Genomic DNA, 22995 nt, shown 5'->3' with positions numbered 1-22995 from the left:
GCTTCAATGATGGCAGTGGAAAAGCAGCTAACTGTCCTTGATAAATTCTGCCCTTCCCAACCTGACCCTTCTCTCTCTCTCTCATGTTTCTCTTACACACACACACACACACACACACACACACACACACACCCCTTTTCTTATACCAAAGACTAAGTATGAATGTTGAGTCTACCTGATCTCAAATTTCCATCATTTATTTTTAGCTTAAATCAATCCAAACTGATGAAGGGCACCCCCCTCCCTGGCCTCTCAGGTACTATAATTCTAACAACCATGAAGCATTTAGTTTCATCTTGTATTAATCCTCTGAAGCAACATGACTCTCCCACCAAGTCAATTCTGTTCTTTTTAACAAAAGCACTTGTCAAATATTCACTGTCCTTGCCACTTTCTCTGCTGCTTTTTTCTCCTTTTTTGTTCTCAGGTTAATCTTGTTCTAATGTTACTATTTGCCAGATACTGGGCTAGGGTCTTAGATATATTATCTCATTTAATCCTCACACAAGCCTAAGAAGCAGATACTATTTTTATTCTTATTCTAAAGTACCGCCAGCTGAGGCTTAGAGAGGTGAATATCTTGCCCAAGGTGGTAAAACTTCTAAGTGGTGAAGCTGGGCGTCAAACCAGCTAAAAACTCTTGAGTTCTTCGTTACCACGCCAATGGTCTCGCTAGCATTTTTGGTAAAGCATTCGAGGATGGAGTTGATTCCACTGAAAGGGAATCTATAGCTTTTACAGACATATTCTGGGCATTCATCTTCACAAAGAGTCATTTTCCAAAGTGGATTCACCTGTAATGCTTTTATAACTATTACAACCATCAACCACTTGCACTAGATTGTTCTTACCATTGGGGGAGGGGGGTTAATGGAACTATTTGAGAATTTTGAGTGAAACCCCATGAATCCCAGGTACAGAGCCCCTGACTTTACACATCCTTCTGAGGTAGAAACCCTCCTCCTTTCCATCCCTCTCACCTATGGTCATGCATGTGGTCAAGCTGATCATGTACTGCCTGGTGGCAAGGCAACTCGAGGATGGATTCAGGAGCATCTTTGGGAAGAAGGGGATGCCGTTTCACAGACGTCTACCTGCCATAAATGCCCCCCCACACACACACACTCAGAGGAAGGACTCAGCCAAGCTTTCAATTCTAGAATTTCATCTTGGGTCTGGTTCTCAAACTAGTTTACAGACATACCAGCACTTATCTCAAAGTCTTACGAGTAGTTTTAAATATAAAAGAGAAAAACACTCCCTCTTCACATGCATACATTTAATAACATGAAAGCTATGACAAAGAGGCAAAAACACTAAACTTGGCATCCCTTTTACTCCCTAATATTAGCATGGGCAATATTCTCTTCGGAAAATAAGTAGGGAAAGGGCCAAGTTTGATAAGAGAAACGCAACAATTGCCAGAACGTCAATGGAACATTTGAGAACTCCCTTCTCCCCATGGCCTGGTGGCTCCTGAGTGTCCGTATCTTGGAGCACTTTTGGCCGGTGCTTCAAGAACAGACCATTGAACTGGCCTCACTTCCCCAAAGGAATTCATACAGAAGACTATGGGAAAGTGTCCTTTGTAGCCTTCTTTGTTTGGAACGATGGAAAACATAAAAAATGAAAAGCATTTTCTCATGCCCAGAACACCACTGCAATAATAAGGATAACGACCCAAAGGAGTTTGGAATTTGGATAGTGCTTTATACTCTTTCAAAGAATTTTCACATACGTTTTTTTCAATCAACTCATACATCAACCTTTTGGTTTACAACTGAGAAAGTAGAAACCATAAGGATCTTGTCCAAGATCAGACAGCTAAGTAGTGGGACAACTGGGGCCAGCATCCAGTTTGCACAATTGGTCCAGCATTTTCATCAGGTCCCTAAATAGCTCTCTCTCCTATTGTCACAGTTTCCGACTTCTTCTCACCCTCCGTATGCAGGTTGCTTGTCAGTTAACAACGATATCTAACTGAAGATACAGATTTCAAAAGGAGAAGAAGCACAAATCCTTCTTTGACAAGTATACACAGATATAAAAATAATTGTGACATTCTTCTCTATTGCTTCTTTATGGATGCCTTTCCCAGATAAAAAGGCCCTGTTGGGGACAGTTCATCGACCTGTTGTTTCTGCGTACACATCGTACTCCTTGGTAATAGCAGGGCCTTCATGCCGGGAAACTATTTGCTAAATATTTCCCTCTGTCTCTCAGCTTAGCCTGTCACTTTCTCCCAGACATAAAACATCTGGGCTTAGACAAGAAAACACAGCAAATTCAGAGATGTTTTCCAGATGTGGAAGAGGACAGCTGTCCTCAAGAGTCTACACAGGGCCAACTCCAGGCATTCATATTTCCCAAGGTCCTTTTCCAACTGCATCTCACCATAGCTTTTCTAAGACTGAAAAAAAAAAAAAAAAAAAAAAAAAAACCTGTCCAAGAGGTTGACCAGATAGCTGAATAAAACGCTAAGAAGGTCATAAAGAAGCAGCACTGGAAAGTACCCTGTAGGCGGCCCCATGCTTTGTGGTCATGTCACAATTTTCAAGGCCCTGCTCACAAACAGTGGGGTGGGATCCACTTTTGGATGTTTCAGTCAAGTGAAGGGCTTCACAGGAAGGATGGTGTCTTCAGTGTGGGGCTCAGGCTTCTCCTGTCCAGTGAGACGTGGACGCACACCACGGAGCCTTCAACCTTAGAAAAACAATCTGCAGAAATCCTGCTCATACCAGTTCTGTCTTGTGAAGAGTCACTGGCTCCAAATGCTTATTTGGGGAGGTAACTGGGAGAAAAGCATGTTCCATGGCAGGTTTATGAAAGTCAGGAAATATACTCTGCTGTCGTGCAAACTTCTGAAAAATAAAATCAAAGAGATACGTTGAGAAGTGAATAATTGGAAAAATGCTTCAGCTGTCACCTGGATTTAAACTCCGTTCATTAGGAGCTGACTGGACAGCTCATGTGGGAGCCCTCGCGATGCGGGCTACATCACTCACTCTACAGTGGGCTTGCGCTATTTTGCTGGTATCTCCAAACCTCAACCAGGAGTTACAGACTGGGGCCATTTCCAGACCCTAACATTAGGATTTCCTGCATGGAAAATCAGTGCCCAAAGAAACAGGCATTTGCCAACAAAAAACTAGAGTCACTCATTTTTAAAATTTACCGCCAGGTAATGCTAATTATCTTCTTATATGCAAATAACTCTAAAGACCAAGCTGTAAGTTCCCTGGGGGAAGGACATAGTTCTTATGCCTTTTTACATGCCCTCCAGTGCCTAGCATGATGCCTTATACACAGTAGGCGCTCACTGGAGTCTTCTGATGGCCTGACGTCCAAAATAGCAACCAGAGAGATTTGGCCAGAGTCAAGCAAGTGAACAGAAGGGGCCAGTGAGTGACAAGAACCAGCGTTGGAATAGCTCCTGGGTGACCGATGTCCTGGTCCCCAAATAGCCAGCACTTCCTGATCCTGCTGAGACATATGGGACAGATCATTTCCTAGTGGGTCAGGCCCAGAGCTGGCCCTGCTCCCCTACGACCACTGTCAACCCAGGTGACCAGCCACACACAAGGAGGCTTGGGGGGCAGGGAGGAGTCCAGGCTGGAGTCTGCAACCAATAGGTCAAGGGCATGTCAAGGACGCCCAAGTACTGGCCAGCCGTCCTCTACCCCAGGCCACACCCTGTGTACCTCTGGCTTCTCAGGATTAATTCTTAAAAAGTGATGTCTAAAATAGCAACCAGAAGTACAAAAAAAAAAAAAAAAAAAGTGGTGGAAGTACCAAAATTATAAGAGGGAATCTCTAAGAGAAAAGAGTTCAAGGGCCGACCAAGGAGATGGATCCATCACCGGGGTGGCCGGGCTTGCTCACCTGCCTACAGGAAGAACAGCACCTCACCCGGATGGTGGATGGGCAGGGTCCAACTTTCTTCCACCGTATCTACAAGGCCTGCTGGTGCTTTAGGAGGATGCTTTGGCATTTCACAAACTTCCATCACTGTCTTACTTCATTTTCTCTTCACAAGGCTCTGTGTGGAGCCACCAGATGGAAAACAAGCTGGGAGCTTCCCAGAGAGATTCTCACAGTCTGGGGGCCTCAGTAAGGCCAGGGTTCTGTGAACAGGTCTCTTGCCATTATGAAATGACTCACACTGTCTACAAAACGCATTCGATTGGTAACCCAGGTGATCTTTTAATAATGAGAGATGTTTAAGAAAGATACTTACGCAAGTGAAAATGATGAGTGTTACGTAGAAAATGACCAGAGCCAACAGCAGGACAACCTCAGCTCTGTATTTCTTAAAAGTCTCTTCTCTGCGTCCCTTAGAGCATCCTTTAAAAAGAAATAAGTAAAATATGAAGTCGTTGAACAGGACTCTTCTACCAGGATGAAAAAGCTAAGAATGTTTTGTTCTGGCTTTCTAAAGTCCTACTGGTCTCCCCTTCTTACCCTCACGTCTGTACCGTGGGAAGGACATCGGTAATGACGGCGGTGGCCGCAGCCAGCGCTCACACTCACCCTGTGTCTGGCTCCGTGCAAAGGGGCTGACATCCAGCATCTCACTGAACCTTCAGGGGCAGGTCTGAGTACCCCAGTTTACAGAAGAAGGAGCCAAGGCTCAGAGAGGCTGAGGGATTAAGGCAGGTGGCAGAGCTGCCCTGCTGTTACGGAACAAGTCGATGCGTCTTTGTAGACCTGTTAAAGCCCCTCCACCAGGGCTGACAGCCAAGGGGGGCTACAGAACAGCTCCCTGGGGGCTGCTAAAGGCTGTGGCCTCAGCCCCGGGAGGGGGGCAAGTGCAGGAGGAGGGAGGCCTTCAGCCCAGGAGGGGACAAGGCGGGGACAGCTTCTCCCCACTCAAGCACGACATCCAATGTGCAACAAGGTTGCTCAGGGAGCTGGCTTGAGGACTGGGGCAGGAGCAGATCGAGTGCGGGTGACAGGAGGGGCTTCTGCCCTCAGGGCCACGGATGGGCCTCCAGACAGCTGTCGACCCCTGAAACTGGATTCAAAATTTTGTGCAGTGGTCTGGGGATGGATTCTCACAGAGGTCTGTGACCCCAGAAGAGAAGGGCTGAGAGCCACTGATGGTTCTAACATTTATCGAGCATTCAGTCCCCCCACCCCAGGCACCAGACCGAGCATTTCAGTGCCATATCTCATTCAACCTTCACCACAAGCCTGTTCTGTAGATAATATCAATATTATATCATCCCCATTTTAAAGATGAGAAAACCAAGGCTCAGAGGTTTCCCCAAGATAAGATGCTAATGAGCAGCTGAGCTAATATTTGAACCAGATCCACGTGGCTCTAGTCTGACCACTCAACTTGTAGGCAGCACTGCCTTCGCAGAGGACAGGAAAGCAAGCCAGCTTTTCTCTATTCCTTTCCTCTCTGCTCCCCGCAGGACACGCCTGCCCTCTCTGCCCTTCCTGCCAGGCTGCTCACGTTTCTCATTCATGTGAATAATACTCACTGAGGGAGCGTATCACGGCAGGTACGGTAAATGCCATGAAGACAAACGAAGCAGCGTAAAGGGCTAGAGATTGAGAAGGGTATAGGGTGTGTGTGTGTGTTGTGTGTGTGTGTGTGTGTGTGTTTGTGTGTGTATGTATAAGACAGTGAACCAAATCCAAACGCTGAGCCCTAACCAGTGATTGCGTTCCTGTGAGTGTGGGAATATTATCTTGAGTCAGATTCCTTTCCGCTTCTCCGTGGAAGGAGAAAGTAGCCATTGTACAAAGTCAGGGCCTCTGTAACAACATGTTTGTCATTTCAAGCCTCAGCCACTAACAAGAGTTGGGCCAAAGTCAAATGCAAGGCGTATTTTAAGCTACATAAAGAAAAGTTATGGAAAAAAGTCCAAGGAGATAATCCTTGTCTTTACACTTGATTCCTGGTCTTACTGCATAGAGCAAAAATGTGCCTTCTGTCACGGGAACGCTATTTTCTTGCTATACCCTTTTTCTTTGGCTTGAGTTGAGGTATTGGGACATTCAATTGCTGTACAGTGGGAGAGAAATGCTGTTCTCATGTGAAAAAGGTGGAAACATGAAGCAGCTCCCTTAGGCCAGGTTAGAAAGCCCCCAATGAGCAGAATATTACACTGTTATCTGATATATTCGGGAGACTACCCAGTTTCTCTGTCTTCCAGAAATTAGACTTGGAAACTTCCTAGTGGCTCCGAAAGACTCTTACATGAGTAAGAGTTGTTTGATTTAGTTGTTTGACTACATTTGGCATCCACCCCAGTCAGACTGGGGTAGATCTGTCCTTATTAAAAAGAAAGTAGAGAAAGTTATGACATCCTTGCAGTAGAATTTAGCTTTCAGCCACAGATATTATCCAAAGCTTCTGAATTACAGGGTAAACCTGGATTGAGGGGATCAAGTTTAGGACCTACAGAAAATGCCCCGCATACTGTAAGAAGAAAACAGGTGCCGCAGATCACCTCACCTGTCACTTTCAAGATCATGGTGCCACTTAGGTTTCTCTGCCCTTCTGGATCCACCAGAGTGCACCTGTAGGTCCCCGAGTTGCAGCTGGTAGTGTTCTGGATCCTCAGGGAATACAGCCTTTCCCTGGGGGCCTCTGAAGAGGCCCTCTGCTGATAGTACTGCAGGTCTTCCTGGGGCACCTCCATCCTCTCTGCACTGCCGTTTGTGAGCTGTTAAGAAAGAATCATACACAGACTCAGAGACATAGATAACAGACTTGTGGTTCCCAAGGGGGAGGTGGGTGGGTGAGGGATGGATTGGGAGTTCGTGATTAGCAGATGCAAACTAGTATATATAGGATGGATAAACAACAAGGTCCTACTATATAGAGCAGGGAACTATATTTAATAGCCTGTGATAAACCATAATGGAAAAAATATGAAAAAGAATATATACGTATAACTGAATCACTTTTGCTGTGCAGTAGAAATTAACACAACACTGTAAATCAACTATACTTCAATCAAATAAATTTAAAAAACAAGAATCAAACCACATCATGATCTACTGCCAGAACCTACAGGCACTGGGCCTCCACATCAAGGTTCTACCTCTTGTATTCATAAAATCCATCCTCAGCTAATTGTTTTAAAACAAGATACTGTGTGTGTGTGTGTGTGAAGTCTGGGGGAGGAGGAGAGAATCTAGGAGAATTCTTTAAGGCTCCATCTTTTTTAGAATAAGATCAGGACTGCATTTTATGATTCTCTGTATCCCTACATGAAGGAGAGAGTGTTCCTATTGATGATAACCATGTGCCACTGATGACTATGTGATGAAGCGTATGAATCACACTGAATCACATTCTCTCGCTGGTTGTTCTCTATTCAATGTTCTCTTGTTTTCTTCAGATACCAACTCACCCACTGACTGATTCTTATTTTTGTAGCCCAGCCTTTTATTTGGAAACGTTTCTAAATCTGTTAAGGTCATTGCCAGACAACTCAACAGAAAACACAGAGATGCAGATGAGCAATGCCTCTCATGAAGTCACCCTGTTCTTCAGAGACTGCGTACCTGTGGGGTCATCTGTGACGCGGCAGGATGTACCACGCTCACGCCTCTGCTAAGGCAGGAAGACAGCTGACAACAGCGCCACGTGGAGATTTTATGTGTCAGGTCACTTGGTGGTAATATCAAGATATACATGGAAGGGCAATTACGGCTTAAATCACTGTACCCAGGATGGACCAGCCCAACTGGGGTAGATGCCAAATTTAGCCAAACTAACCTGGCTGGTTTTCTTTCCCTGAACAGTCTTTGCGATTAAACTGGTGGGGTCTTTCCGTCATCTCCTACTTCCACGATTAAGCACACATCACGTTCACCATCAATTCCCTTTTTCCCCAAATATATTTTTAATTTGTCTAGTTAACTTGCTCGTTGATCCTCCACTGAAACGTTTTAAAGCTTCTAAAACCCGTTTACATAAACAGTAAAGCCAATCACCATTTTCAGGGTGCAAGGGCAGCCCCGAGCCCTTTGCTGGGTGGCTGGGGAACAGCAGGGAGCCTGGGATTCAGTGGCATTCCTTCCCTGTCCCCAGCGTAGTGGCTGCACCAAAGGGCTCCCTTAGGAAAAGACACCGCAGTCAGACACTGCTGCTGTCTTTGCCTGCACCTGCCGCTGTTTAATCTCCTGTACTGGGAGGACCCTACAACTCCTCTCCTACTTTTCAAAAGGCAATCAGCACAGGGAAATACATAACCAAGGAATGGGGGGAACACCCAGTGAGGCAGAGGCAGCCCAGGACAGAAGACATACACACATGCACATACACACACACACCCTCCTTGGTTTCTGTTTCATTTATGAAGTCGGGGAATGCACCTTGAGGTCCACGGAAAGCTCAGATTCCAGCTTCCACGGCTCAGGCTCCTATTGGCGTTCCTGTGGAGTGGCCTGCAGAGACATCTGGTGGCTGATTTATCGCTCCTGCAAGAAACCCTGCTTCATTCACTCCTAGCACTGGGCTGAGACTGATAGCTTTTCTCAGGCGAGGTCTACGAACGTAAATCCCATTTCCTGACAGTCCTTGTGCTGAAAGGTTCCTTCCAAAATAATCAAGACTGGGGCATTTAGGTGTTCAAAAACAGAGCAAGAAAACAAGCAAACAAAAAAAGGAGGTGTGGTCAAGGAACCTTAGGCATCCAACTGATTTTGGCACACGTCTAAGTTAGACCAGTTTTCCCCTTTTCAAGTCTGATTGAACCAAAAATTGCAGCCTTATCATGTGCCTGCACCTCTCCCCTCCTCTGCTGCCTGGCAGAAGTGCTCTCCCCGACCAGAGCTTTTGATGGGTCAGGTGCCCAGGACCATCCCGGGCCAATCGCCTCCAAGACTCCCTCCTCCACCCCACCCCCCAAGGCCAGTTTGAACTAATTAACTCAGCTTAATCTCTGCAGTCCCCATGATGCTGCCTCAATCTGCTTTTCTTTTCTAAATTAACCTCCAAATGTGTTCAACTCAGATTTCTTTCCAATAGATTTCACTGGAATTCAGTTTTGTAGAAATCCCTGCATCCGAAAAGATGGAAACTTGGCTGCAACAATCATTTTGAGATTTTCTACCTCAGACTTTCTCCTTAGGGTGGTCTTCTCTCCTATCCAGTGACCCCCTCCCTCAACTCAAAAAGACCTATCTGAAAGTCAAGATCAAAAAAAACAAAAAAATACAAAAAAAACTGAGAACCCCTCTGGAGCTGGTGGAAATATAAACTATTGTGCTTTATTTACATAAAGATGGCCCCTTTATCACGCTGGCTGCTGGGAACTGCTGAAGCAAGTACGTGGCGGTGATCAGAACGGACTGGCAGTGGCCTTCTGCCTATTTGCAGAAGAGAATTCATTTTAAAAATCAGCAGTAACAACAAAAAGTAGTTTATGTGATGGTCAGATTTCCACGGGTCTCTGACAAAACCTCCAGAGAGGTTATTTTACAATGGCAAAGCCAAGGCAGGGTGAAATCATAAGAATGAAAGTAAGAGGTAGGGGAAAGTCAAAACGAAGAACCCCAAAGCAGCTTGCAGAATTCTGCTTTACTGAACCACCACAGCCGTCAGTGGGATCGTGGCAAAATATCTCAACTGTCACGGGGTCACCTTCCAATGGCCCCTTCCTGGGTCTTCCTGAAAGACCCAGAGAACTGAGAGAAGTACTGGCTTAACCTGGGACCTCTGGCCAAAGTGATGAACAGCTCTCTGTGCCTGATAACTACCCGTAACAAAAGGAACCTTCTGTAACTTCACACAGTGCACATGGAAATAGTTCAGAACCTTCCTTCTAGCTTCAAGCTGCAAGTATGTACACAGCCTATTCCCCCTTCCTTCTGCCTACAGCTGCAAAAATAGTTGTAGTTTTCATGTTAACATGCTCAAGATGCGAGAGGAGTGCTAGCAGAACCAAGAGACTTTATGCAAAAGTTCAAACCATCATCTTCAGCACCGTGGCCAAGCAGCCATCACCCTGCAGGGTGAGTGAGCCGTGGCCCGAGGAGCAGTGTTCAAGAACCGAAGGAATTTCAGGGGGAGGAACATGGAATAACAGCAAATGGGCCATCCTCAACTTCGCTGGGTTTTATGAGTTCTTATAAACATTTGAGCTGGCTCAAAATCAACCACTGGCAAGAATGACTCTCAACATTCCAAATCTAAAAGTGTTTCATTGCCTCTCTGCAAAAGCATTTTAGGAAATAGTCATTTATAACAAAAGGAACCCTCAGATTCATTCACAGCCGAGTGTAACTGACGGGAACTATTTAACGCACACTTTGCGACGCTCATATTGCAGAGGCCTACGACACGGCACGCTGTGGGCAAATTAATTCCTCAAAACACTCATCCAAATTATGTTTTTAAAATCCACATTCCATGCATTAACTCTTATGCTGACAAATTGTATCTTTCTGATTGAATTAGAAAAGGCAAAATATAAGACATCCCATTTTCAGAAAGCCTAAGGACTTTTGTCTCAAGGCCTCCAATTTGCCTAAATAATTTAAATACTATATTCCCTCTCTGAGATGGAGATCTGACCTTAAGGAAACCACAAGCCCTAAATTAAAATAAATTCTCTTTAATTTGCCGAATACTAAACCAAGCAAATACAAGTAGTAATTTTAAACGCATGTGAATTGTTTTTTTTAATGGTGGATAAATTTGAGCTAGAAAGAAATCAAATAAATATCTAAATATGGCTGAAATTGAACCAATATTTCAGTCAAATCCCTATTGTGAAAAGGGATTTTTTTAGAAGTTTACATAATTTTATCCAAATATATGCTAACTTCCTAGATTACCATCTTTGGATATAAGAGGACAACAGCTCCATTCCTATTGCAAAGAATTTTGATTCCACAGCCTTGAAATCCAAATTTATCATGCATGAGATCCGTTAAGAATGTGATAGGAAAGTAAAAGAAAAGGGAAGAGATTTTTTTGAGGAGAAAAATGTGCGCACATATATATGCATATAAATATTTAATCCAACAATTTAATTAAACATATTTAAAGGAATGGATGTTAGTATTTAAAGGTGGTATTAAATTAATCTGATATATTCCAATCACACCGAACAGCTTTTTTTTAATTGCATTTCCCATGCACTAACATTCATGTACCTTGGTTTCCAACTCAATTAAAGTGCCAATATAATCCCCATTAATCATAAAAACAGCTCTTTATAACATGCAAAATAGTTTGGCTCAGAGGTTGATGTCATAATGGGGGTAGAATGTATAAGCATTAACATCGTCTTTTTCTAAGTGTAGTTTTATTGGAAAAATGATTTTCCACTTTGAAATTTACTGGGTCTAACAGACAGAGTTGGATTTATGGCTGTTCACAGTTATGAGTATGGCAGAGGCAACGTAATTAAGAGCACAGGCTTTGGTGTTGGACAGACGTGGAAACAAACCCCAGCCCCGCCATGGCTAGCTCTGCTCTTGGCGAAGGGCCTGAAGCTCTCGGGCTTCGTTTGCTCCCCTGAGATGGGGGAGGGTAAGTACACCTCCCAAAGTTGGTGTGAATATACCTATGATGAGGTAGGTGGGTATTGTAGCATAGTGTCAATCACACAGAAAGCGCTAAAAATGTTACCACTTTTTTTTTCACAGCTAAGTTCTAAACAGTTCCCTGCACATAGGAAATATTCAAAAAGTATTTATTTAATGAATGAGTGAATTTTAGAAACAATGAAGAAGACACAAGGGCACTAGCTCTGGAATCAGAAGACCTGAAGTCAAGCATCAGGTAGCTGGGGCACTTTACCTCTGACTTGGATTTCCTCGTCTGTAACTACCTTACTTCCCTCATGGGGTTATTTTAAGAATCAAATGAGAAAACACATAATAGTGCTTCATAATCGGTAATGTTGGTAACAGGAATTGTTGTTGTACCCAATAGCTTTCTACTCCGCCCACCCATTCAGTCATTTCTTCCAGCTGATACTTCCAGCCTCCTCTGGCAAAGCTGTTCTAGAAGTCCCAATCTCTGCTCTAGGGAGAAATTTTTTCTGCCCACAAGGTCTCCAAAATAGCCACAACATTCTGAATTTCTAAGGCACCATCATAATGTGGAAAATACCCTTTGGAACTGGGCTTTGAAGGCAACATTAGGCCACTCACTGTTCATGCCAATCGTCCTTCTTCCATTAGTTTCTTGTGGGTCCTGCTGGACGGGGAGGGGCATCCTTACGGGCTCTGAGTTCATGTCCTTCGGAGGGCACTACATCTGGTTCTAGAAAAGGCACATTTGACTCTGACCTGACCTCCGTGACCAGAGGGAATGGTTCTGATGGATCCATGACCCAATCAAAGCCACTTAAGTGTAATCTGACATTTGTTGAGATAGAAGAGACACAGTCTTTTGCTTTGCACTCGATCTCGGGAGGACAGACAAGTCTGCAGTTACCGGCTACCATCTCACTGCCACGTGGAGGCTGATAATAAAACCAACATGAAGGAAGGAAAATTTGAGAGGTAGAAAGTCACCGAGCCCTGAGGATATTCACGAACCTCCAAATTTAGCCTTACCGAAAACTGAGTGGCTTAAGACAACAGAAATTTATTCTCTTACAGTTCTGGAGGCCAAAGGTCTGATATCAAGGTGCTGGCAGGGCCGTGCTCTCTCTAGGGGAGAATCTGTTTCATGCCTCGCTCCTGGCTTCTGGTGTTGCTGGAAACTGGCATTCCTTGGCCTGTAGACACATCACTACAGTCTCTGCCTTCACCTTCACGTGGTGTTCTCCCTGTGCCTCTGTCTCTGTGTTTCTGTTTTCTTATGAGGACACCCGTCATTGGATTCAGGGCCACCCTAATCAAGTATGACCTCACTTTAACTTGGTTACATCTGCAAAGATCCTATTTCCAAATAAGGTCGCACTCACAAATACCAGGGATTAGGACCGAGACATAACTTTTTTGTGGGACACTATTTAACCCACAACATCAGCCATAACTGAAGTAGGAACTATATTTTGATTTTTAAAAATTATTTATTTCAACCACATAAGCCAATATATTCCCTTTTCTTTAAGCTAGTTTTGATTGGACTACAAGCCTTCACAACGGAAAGATTCCTAATTGATAGGAGCACCTTGCCCCACTCCAGAAATAAACACATGCGGGGCTATCTCCACGTGGCTCCAACCTCAAGGCCAGTCCTGCTTTGTCACTCAGGCTCACATGCCTCCCACTGCTTGGTGAAAGAGACACCAGGGTCTGACTGGACTCAGGACCTTTGTTCTCCAGAACTGACCCAGTGAGTCTGGTCCTAGCTGAACATGAATTGTCTATGGCAATGAGCATCTATCTTTTCCCATAGGTTTTCCCCATCTGGACCAATAATCCTAGACAACTACCAGTTCTTCTGGAATCTATCTTCTCTCGGACAATTGCGACAAGAACGTGCAGTAGACTAGCTGGTGCTCCACAAAAATATCAAGTGATATTCACAAGCCTTGGGCTCTTACTCCTATACCAGAACTACATGACACACACAGAAATTTTACCCAAGTATACTCCAGTGCAAAAACAAAAATTAAAATTATGCTTCAGGTGTAAAGAGTCTTAGGGAAGTACTTTAGTTCAGCTCTGGTTTGAGCTAGCACTGTTGGTAGAAAATTTGAGGTTATCCCAAGAGTAGCCAGGAAGGACTTATGGAATCAGTTTCAGATGAAGGAACCCTCTTTTTAGGTAATGTATCTCTTTTTAGTCCTGCCCTACATAAAACCTTCCCTGATGTCACTAAGACCTTCTAACTTCCTCTTCTTTGTGTAGTGACATAACCAAGTACAGAACTAACATAATCAGTCCTCATGTGACTCGGGTTCCCCCTTTTATTTATGGAAAACAAGTGTTTGCAGTTTTTTCTCTTTAACTCTCAGCTGCCTCTTTCCTCCCTACCCTCTTCCAAGCTGAAAGGTTTTTAGCAACTTTGCTGTGTCTCATCATTGTCCAAAAATCTCAGCGCTCCATCATTCTCCTCTGGTTGGGACTTCTTCTAGAGCCTGGCCCACTCCTCCCTAGAACCATGTGGACAACAGGACTGGTGACCAAGAGAGAAGGGGAGGTAACCCCCAGGAATGTGCTGCAGCCTCACTGAGTTAACCCGATGGCAGTTCCACTGCAGTGAAAGACTAAAGCTTCCCTCTGAGATTCATCTTCTGGGATGAATTATAGTCTGTCTTTCACCACAAGAAATACGCTTTTCCTCTGACGTAGTTTTCACGATGTTATCCTCTTTGCTTAAAAACTTTCAAAGGCTCCTTGCTGCCGAAAGGACCAAGTTCAAGCCCTTATAATTCAGCATTCGGGGGTGTTCACAGCCTGCTTGCTGGCATTACCTCTCAGTCCTCTGTGGTATGATTCTCCCTTCCACATCATTAGTTTCCCCTCAGTCCCCCAAAATGCGTGTGGATTCCTGTGTCCATGCCTTTGACAGTCCTCTGGCAAAAGGTCCATATTGGTCTTAGGATGGCTATTGCCAGGCGCAGGGCTTGGCACACATTCGGGACATAGAAGTATTTACGAACTGAGGAAAATGTAAATATGGGAGACATCTGAAAATTCACTTTTTGCCTTTCATAGTCTGACCTAAAGGTTATTCAATCAGGTCAAGTAGTATAGGTGCCAATGGGGATGGTATGGTTTTTCTTTGATGCTCACACAGCCATTGTTTTCACATTTCAATGTTTCGGTGCTTCTGTATTTAATGTAGAAATGTTTCGTTTTTCTCCTAAAACATCTCAAATCTATCTTAAAACAGACGTCATTCTAGAATCAGGTCAGTGCAGTGAGCGGCATGCATTGTCTCCTTCGTGGGTCCATCAGGGTTGGTGGCTGTACAGATGCCATCTGCCCGGGCCATTCATCAACCCTAGCCCCCTTGGAAGGCTCCTCCTTAGCACTTCCTCGCTTTGGGGTTCATTATCACACAAGATGCTACAGACAGAAAACAGGACTCCACTGAATAGGAGATGAGCAACATACATCATAACAGCTCATAACAAATCAAGGACAAGCAATATCCGTGTAGCGACTGTCCTGGAACTTTCCAAGTAGCTTCGTGTGAGCCCATGAATCTGCTCTCCTTTAGTCCCCAGGAGAGCCCATGACCTGCCACAGCTGCACCTCTCCTAAATATTGTAAAGTTCAAGTCTGATCTATTCTCTGAAATCATGGTCTCACTTCCCCTTTCTCCCTTCCTTTGGAAATCATCTAAAAAGGGCAATTGTCTTGTGACGCATCTCTGTCCTCACCCCCGTGGTGTCACTCAGAGATGACACTATATATCCTCTTTCATTATGCCTCAACCTAGGGTGCTGGGGCTCCCAGCACAATTCGAGACGGTGCTACGTCGCCCTCGTAAGTAACCACTCATTACGAGCAGTGGCGAACTTCAACCACGCCCGAACGCTCCATTCATCCAGTGTCATCCTCCCCTTCCAGACCTAGTGCAGCCTCATTAAAGGGAGCGTGAACCCGCTCCGCATGCAGCACAGACGCAGCTCTTTAACAGATGTCCTTACTCCTGGCAGACATGGGACTGGGCTATGACCCTCTTGTGCTAGAATCTAACCCAAGGTCACAGCCACGTTCTTCTACTTTGGTGGAAGAGTGATGGACCAACGTCTCTTTGCCTCAGAATAGCTCAAACTACCTCCCTCAACAACCACAGTCTATTCACAATCCTAAGAGCGAAACTGAATGGATATACCGCATTAACTTTTCTATTTCTTCCCAATCATTCATTCTCCCTTAAAAGGCACAATACGGGAAGGGATGAGAGGAGGCCCCATTCTTGGATCCCAGTTGGGAAGACATCAGTCCGCAGGAAAGAAGAGTTGGGCTAACAGGAATTGGGCTATCTCTGCCCACTCTTGGCTCCACCTTTGACCCCCTGGGCATGTCTATATTACACCCCCCGCCCAGTCCCCTGTCATTGTACCTCTGAAACAGAGAGAATAAAATGGACACTGTTCCTTCCCAACTCACCCTAATGTTGCAAACACTAAATGGACTCTGTCTGCTCTGAGTCTTTTGGTAAAAGGCACATGATAAGAAACACATGGTTTACATGGGTCCTTTTGTTAATCATAAGTAATCAGTGCCAACTGGACAGCGGCAGGATGCTCTGTGGTGCCGGAGAACTGAGTGGTAAATGGATTTTTAAATTGTGAGTCATTATAACCGTAATTGTGATATGCAGAAGGCCTGCAAGAATGCGATTCAATCTGGCGGACGGTGAAACCCCACACTCCAAGGGACTCTCTGCTTACTTGATCAGCATGCAGCCTACAAGTGTGCAAAGTGGTTTTACAAACCACCCTACTGATGATCCAGCTGGGCTGGCTGTGGTCACCAGGCTTAAATTCCTCACTTCATAGCTACCTCTTCGCATCACTGAAACATTTTACAAGAAAGTTGTGGGAGGAAGTGACAAGATAATCTTCTGTAAAATGCAGAATTTCAGCATTTCACCACTGGCCTTATTTCCAGAACACTCTAACCATTTTTGTTGTACAAGCACAATTGATGCAAAAGTATAATTACTGGGCTGGAAAATAACAAACATCTACAGAATATGCTGAGATCCGTTCAAAAGTACTTGAAAAATAAAGTATATCACTTTCAAGGTATCTGATTAGTTTAGTGGCATAGCATAGCTCTCCTATCCACCATTACTCAATCACAGTTTCCTCCTTAAAAAAAATAACTAGGGTATGAGTTTTCAATGACCCTATTCCACCGGACCAACAGAAAAAAGGGAATGCCACGAGACTATTGTCTTTTTTTCTTAACAGAGGTTTGAGAGACCTTCAGGGTCTTTAAAGCTTGCAAGAACTGTGTTCAACAAACAGGCACATACATTATAGAGTTACATCATCAGCTGACATCCAAGGAAAAGTCAAAGGTTAATCACTCTGGTTTACTGCATCATTCCAAATGACCTCGTGCAAGATTTAACTTGACAACTGTTTGAACTTTACAGTCTGAAATTTCATCTACTTTTTTCATGAGTACTTTGTAATTACTCCCCTGGGGATATTAATATTGTTTTCCCTTTCTAATTGCTCTCTGAAAGGGATAGTGGTTTCATGTTTTTCCCCTCCTTTTAGATAACCAAGTCCCTGCCTGGCTAGCCCAAAGACACTTTCATTTTCTTTAAGTAATTAAGGGAGAAAACAGAAATAACAAGATAGACCTCTAAGAACCTAGGCTGTGGAGCCAGACTGCTTGGTTCAAATCCCACCTCCAGCGATTGGCCCGCTGTGTAACAGTGAGCAGATTATTTCACTACCTAAGGCTCAGTTTCCTCATCTGTAAAGCAGGAACAGTAACAGTATTGATCTCTTAAGTCCATTGGAAGGATTGGAACAGCTGATGTACATAGATATTTACCTCAGAGCTTGGCAGATGGTGAGTACTCAAATAATATTGGTTTTACAATATTTTTATTTACATACTATTGTTTTTACAAGGGAACAATTTTGGAATTGCTGTGTTCTCTGATCCCACATTGAATAAGGTGGAAATGAAGTAGGAATAATAACAAACCTACTTTCATACACAATACAGCGCCCCGAGGCCCCAGCACCGTTTCCACTGTGCATAATCATAAAAGGTCAGCCTGAATTCACTGAGCACCTTCAAAATTAGCAGGGCAAACACTGGGTGCCATGCAGGATACACAAAAGCAGTGTCCCCAGGGAACTGACAATCTGGTTAGGAGACACCCACACACACAGACACACACACACACACACATACAAAGAGGTTAACGGTCCTATGCTGCCTTGTTAAATGGCTAGATACTTGTGCAGGTTCTTACAGTATCTTTTATGATGGGCAGAAGAAAACCCAGCATTTTGTGGAAAGCTACAAACGCACAGAGATTTCCTGCAAGGTAAGATGACAAATCAGCGAGCTCCGCAGAGTAAGGCTGGGATATCATAGTCATGTGCTTCAGCCAGAGGTGCCATTGTGGCAGTGACCTCATTAAAGGCGGGCAGCACGGGGAGCAAAAAAAAAAAACCAGTGACAGCAGACAGTGGCTGCTTGGGTTTCCAATGCCACCAGAACCACAATCTTAGAATCTGAAAAGGTTCCAGTTCAGAGGAAACCTTAAAAAAGCCTCAGTTTGACTCAATTCTCTTACAGTAGGAACAGTGACACTGTTCTTACACGCGGGGACACCTCCGTGCACCATCACAGACGCCCTCCTTGCTGGACCTCTCAGGACGGCCAGAGGGAGGAGCAGCCAGGGGCACCCCAGAAAGGGGATGACTGACAGCTAACTACCACCTAAGAAACAAGCCTATCACTTCTCTCTGGCAGTCCTTCCTCTCAAGGTGCCCCCTCCCCGCCTCCCCAAATGTATGAGCACCACAGTCACAAAACACCAGAAATCAGAAATCCGGAGACCCTCCTCCCGTCCAAGGCCAAATCTGCACTAGCTGCTTTCTCCCTGGCCTGCTGTCCATAACCACAGGTGGCCTCTGGAATTAATCCAAATAAGAGGTTCTCTGCCCTCCACAACGTCTTATTTGGATCATTCATCTCAGGGCTACCTTTAGAGGCAAGAAGATTGAGGTCCCCGGCGGAACTAAATCTAAGTCGGCCTGTACCTGGATGCGGCTGAGCTTGGAGCCGGGATGGCAGAGGCGTGTGGGAAGACCGGGTACCGAGTTCAGCTATGGGAGATGCCCCCGAACCCAAGCCACAGAGGGTCGCCAGCCCAAGGAAGGTGGCTGCCCGGTCTGCAATTAAACCACCCAACCCTAACTCGCCGGCCTCGCCGCGCTTACCTTGGCCCAGAAGACCGCGTAGGGGACCTGCGGATCCCAGGGGGCAGTGCAGGGCAAGTCCACATCCTCCGAACAGGCCACCTTCACCTCCCGCGCCGCGGGCACCAGGCTGCAGGCTGCAAGAGGGAGAGAGAGCGGCGTGAGCAAGCGAGAAAAGGGGGTGTCCCGGGGAGGCGGGCGGGGGGCGCCGGGCGTCCGCGGGCCCTACCGCAGCTCAGGAGCAGGAGCCGGAGGCCGCGCGACATCGCTGGGGACTGCCGGCTTGGGGCCCTGGAGCTGCCTCTTGTACCCGCGCGCACCGGGACTTCCCCGGGCGCCAGTCCCGAGGGATTCCCGCGGGCGGCGGAAGCTGCGGCGCGCCTCCCCCGCCTCCACCACCCGGGGCGCCCCCGGCCCCGCCCCCGCTGCCCCGGCCCCGCCCCCGCGCCCCAAGCCCGCGTCGCTGCAGCTGCTGCAGCTGCTGCCGCCGCCCGGCCGCGGCGACAGCAATCCCCGAGGAAAGCACCGCGCCCGCGGCTTGGCAAACGGCGCGCGCACGCCGGACACCTTCCCGCTGACCCTCCAAACAGAGCCGGGAGCCGGGCCAGCCGAGGCTGTTAGGTCTTTTGCACGGAAGCGAAACAAGGTTCCGAGAGGAGGAGCAGCTCTCCCGATCGCCCAGCTGCCAGTAGTGACATCACAGTGAACCCAAGTACTAGCCCTCCTCCAGGTTCTGTGATCATCAGACTAGGTTTCCCAAGGAACCCGGCAAATCCGTCATACTTGGCCCCCGGCCTTCTGGCGTTGTCCGTCCATATCATCCAGCCTGTTTAAATTATTTCAACAAAGAAAAACCTCTCCTATTAAAACGAAGGTAACACACACACACACACACAATGTATGAGAAAGATTTTTTTAAATCCAGAAGAAAATAAAAATTGCCTGTAACCATCCCGAAGTAACCTCTGTTAACATTCTGGTGTCTTTGCTTCAGTGCATAGATACTGCACGTGCTGTTTTGTAATCTACTTCCTAGTAGCTTAATATTTTGCAAGAGCTTCCACATCATTAAAAAGCTTCAAGAGTACCATTTTGATGGCTACATAATATTCCATCCTACAGTTGTACCATAAATTAGAACCTATTAGTGTTGGACATGTTTAGTCTAGGGTTAACTAATCCAGATGGTGTTAGTATTAGTTATTTCTTTTACTATTATTAAATTACAAACAACGCTGTGATTGTTATGATGAACTTCTGTGTAGATAAAGCTTTGCTCTAATATGGCGTATTTTCTTAGAATAAGTACCTAGAGGACATTGTACCAGGTCAAAGGGAATTTACGATGTTATTAACTGTTGGCAAAATTACCTCCACAGAGGTGTCCTCAAACTACATTCCCACCTGCAGTGCATGAACATGCCTCTCTCCCAACACTCTTGGCAACGCAAGCTGTTATGGAACTTTTCCACCTTTGTCCATTCAAGGGGTTAAAAAGAATTGCATCACATGACATTTTCATTTGCCCTGGGAGATGGCTGTACCAATTAACAGGCACACTAGCTCTGTGCCAGTGCGTTTTCCCCATAACCCCCACTAAAACTGATGTCTTAATTAAGAAATTTTTAAAGATACAAAAATAGGTACAGAAAATAAACATATCTGTATGCGATAGATTCTTAATTAAACATCTGTCCCTTGCTAGATCCCATACCTGCATTTAAGCTTTCTTTCAATTTTTCAGTGTCATAAACAATGTTGCACGGAGCTGGGGATGCTCAGATCTTCTGACCCAGCAATCCCACCTCTTTATTAAACATTGACATCTTGTTCTCCAAAATGTGTGTGCCCATTTATACTCTCCTCGGCAGGGCTTGGCATCATCAGATTCTTTTTCATGTTTGCCAATGTAATGAATATGAAATGTTAGTTCCCTTTTGTTTAATTTACATGACATTGATCACTAGGAGGGAGGAAAATCATTTCTTATGTTTTGAGGCCATTGGGTGTCCTCATATCTTTTGGCCTTTTCCACTGGAGCTGTTTATAAATTCTGGGCCAAAGCCTTTCTTGGTAAAGTGCGTGCCAAAGAGCTTCACCAAGTCTCAGTTTTGTATTTTTCACTTTATGATCCCTTTAATGTACAAAAGGATTTTAAAAAATATTTTAATGTAGCTAAATTTATTGATTTTTTTCATTCATGTTTTGTGCTTCTGGTGTTGTGGTTAAGAAATCTCTTCCTACCCTGAGATCATAAAAACATTCTCTTTCATTTTCTTCCAAAACTTTTAAAGTCGTGCTTTCTCATATGTAGGTCTTTAATCCATTTAAATATGGTTTGATATAGGGATCTAATTTATTTTTTCCATGTGGATAAGCAGTTGTTCCAATGCTGCTTGCTTAAAGTCCTTATTTCCCCACTGATTTGAAAGAGCATCTCTGTTATATACAAATTTCCATATGTGTGTGGGCCTGTTTCTGGACTCTATTCTGTCTCTTCCTGTGCTAATATCGCTTTCTTATTGCTTAGTTCCACTAGAGTGAAGTCTTACTATGGTGATGAAGTGAGTGAGCCCTCATATGTTGATCTACCTCTTCTAAATTGGCCTGGCGTTCTTGGTTCTTTGCTCTGCCTTATACACATTAGAATCAACTTGTGAACCTCAAAAAAACCTAGCTTGAATTTTAATAGGAAGACATTCAATTCATAAATTGCAGAAAATTAACATCTTTAGAAATCGATTCTACAAATCCATCGATATTGAGTATCTTTCCATTTATTTAGGTCTTCAGGAATTTTTTAAATTTCATACATAAAAGTTTTCTACACCTTTTGGTAGATGTATTCCTAGGTACCTTTCTATCTGGGGTTGCTATTTTCACATGTATAGTTTTCTAAACTAAGTTTTTCTAGTTGCTTGTTGCCAGTGAATAAAAATTTACTTTTGTATAGCCAGCAATCTTGCCGAACTTTCTTATAATGTTAACAATTTGTTCTTAGACTCTCCATTAAGACACTTTTATAGTCGTGAATTATTTAAAGGGTTTTTTTCCTCCAAAATTCCAAATATGTGGTTTGGTTTGAATTGGTTTTTTCCTCCAAAATTCCAAATATGTGGCTTGGTTTGAATTGGTCTAGCAGTTGAGTATCGTCAAGAATGTGGTCTGTGTGATTCTTTGCTGCTTATCAAGAAATGCTTTGTGACCTAATACGTGGTTTTTAAGTAAATGCGTCATGTGTTCTTGGAAAGAATGTCCGTTTGCCACAGGGGTGTCTGATCAACCTTGCTCATTATGTTCCTTAAGTCTATAGCCCTACTAACTTTTTGTCACCTTAAACTGTCAGTTACTGAAAGAGATGTGTCCCAAAATCCCCCTGTGACTATGAAATTGCCCATGTATCTGAAATTTTATCAATTTGTTGCCTCATATAACTTGATGCTATGTTTTAGGTGCCTGCACGTTATAATTATCTCTTCCCAGTGAATTGTTCCTTTTTTTCTTTATTTAGTGACCATTTTCCCCGAATATTTCTTTTTTGCTTCAAAGACAGTCTTGTCTACTCTTAATATAACCACATCACTTTCTTTGGGTTAATATTTTGCTAGTAACTTTCTATACTTTTACATTCAACATTTCTTTGTCCTTAAGTTCTATGTCTTTTTAAAGCATGCAGTTAGATTTTTCTAATCCAATACAACTGACTTTTGAGAGTTTAATTTTACTTTTTTCCTGAATTCTGCTATATTTGAATTTATTTCAGTCATCTTGTTTCATGCTTCATACTTAATTGGACTTTTCTCTGCTTCTTTATTTTCTCTCTTACTTCTATCTTATATTGACCACACTTTTACATTCAATAGTGTTCTCTACTGGTTGGAAAGTTATACATAGAATTTCTCATCTTAAGTGATTACCTCTACATAACTTTTAATAAGCATAGTCGATCTAATAAAGTCTAAAGTTAATCAATGTTGCCAACCTTCGCCCCAAAATGCCTGAATGCCTGACCTCTGCACATCCCCTGCCCATCTTACATACTATTGCGACCTATACCTTCACCCCACCTTGCGTTTCTACTCCCCAGTTAGTCTTTTTTATGTATTAAGTATCTGTTCAAATCTATCTAATATCAGACATCTCACTGCTTCTTTACAGGGTCAATTTCTTCTGAAGTATATTCTTGAGTAATTCTTTCAGC

At 44.2% G+C, this 22995-nt stretch overlaps 1 protein-coding gene across 1 annotated transcript; it reads right to left on the bottom strand.

Moving 5' to 3' along the window:
• Positions 1-1289: 1289 nt before the first annotated feature.
• CD83 (CD83 molecule) lies at positions 1290-19171 on the bottom strand. Its single transcript, XM_061194839.1, has 5 exons — positions 19024-19171; positions 18816-18931; positions 6470-6680; positions 4238-4344; positions 1290-2861 (listed from the first exon to the last, which is right to left on the bottom strand). The coding sequence occupies exons 1-5, from the start codon at positions 19058-19060 to the stop codon at positions 2733-2735; spliced, it is 600 nt and encodes a 199-aa protein (XP_061050822.1). The 5' UTR covers positions 19061-19171; the 3' UTR covers positions 1290-2732.
• Positions 19172-22995: the final 3824 nt, after the last annotated feature.

Source organism: Eubalaena glacialis, chromosome 7 (genome assembly GCF_028564815.1).
Source record: "Eubalaena glacialis isolate mEubGla1 chromosome 7, mEubGla1.1.hap2.+ XY, whole genome shotgun sequence".
NCBI classification, from domain to species: domain Eukaryota; kingdom Metazoa; phylum Chordata; class Mammalia; order Artiodactyla; family Balaenidae; genus Eubalaena; species Eubalaena glacialis.
The sequence above is the reverse complement of the archived record's forward strand: the minus strand, read 5'-3'. Positions and strand labels throughout refer to the sequence as shown.

What these genes read in the sequence shown, in the direction of transcription:
- CD83 (XM_061194839.1), bottom strand. Translation starts at nt 19,060, where the DNA reads ATGTCGCGCGGCCTCCGGCTCCTGCTCCTGAGCTGCG. An exon ending in ACGCGGTCTTCTGGGCCAAG is followed by an intron (nt 6,681 to 18,815) that starts GTAAGCGCGGCG and finishes CTTTCTTAACAG; the next exon opens with CTCACAAACGGCAGTGCAGA. An exon ending in CATGATCTTGAAAGTGACAG is followed by an intron (nt 4,345 to 6,469) that starts GTGAGGTGATCT and finishes TTCTTTTTAAAG; the next exon opens with GATGCTCTAAGGGACGCAGA.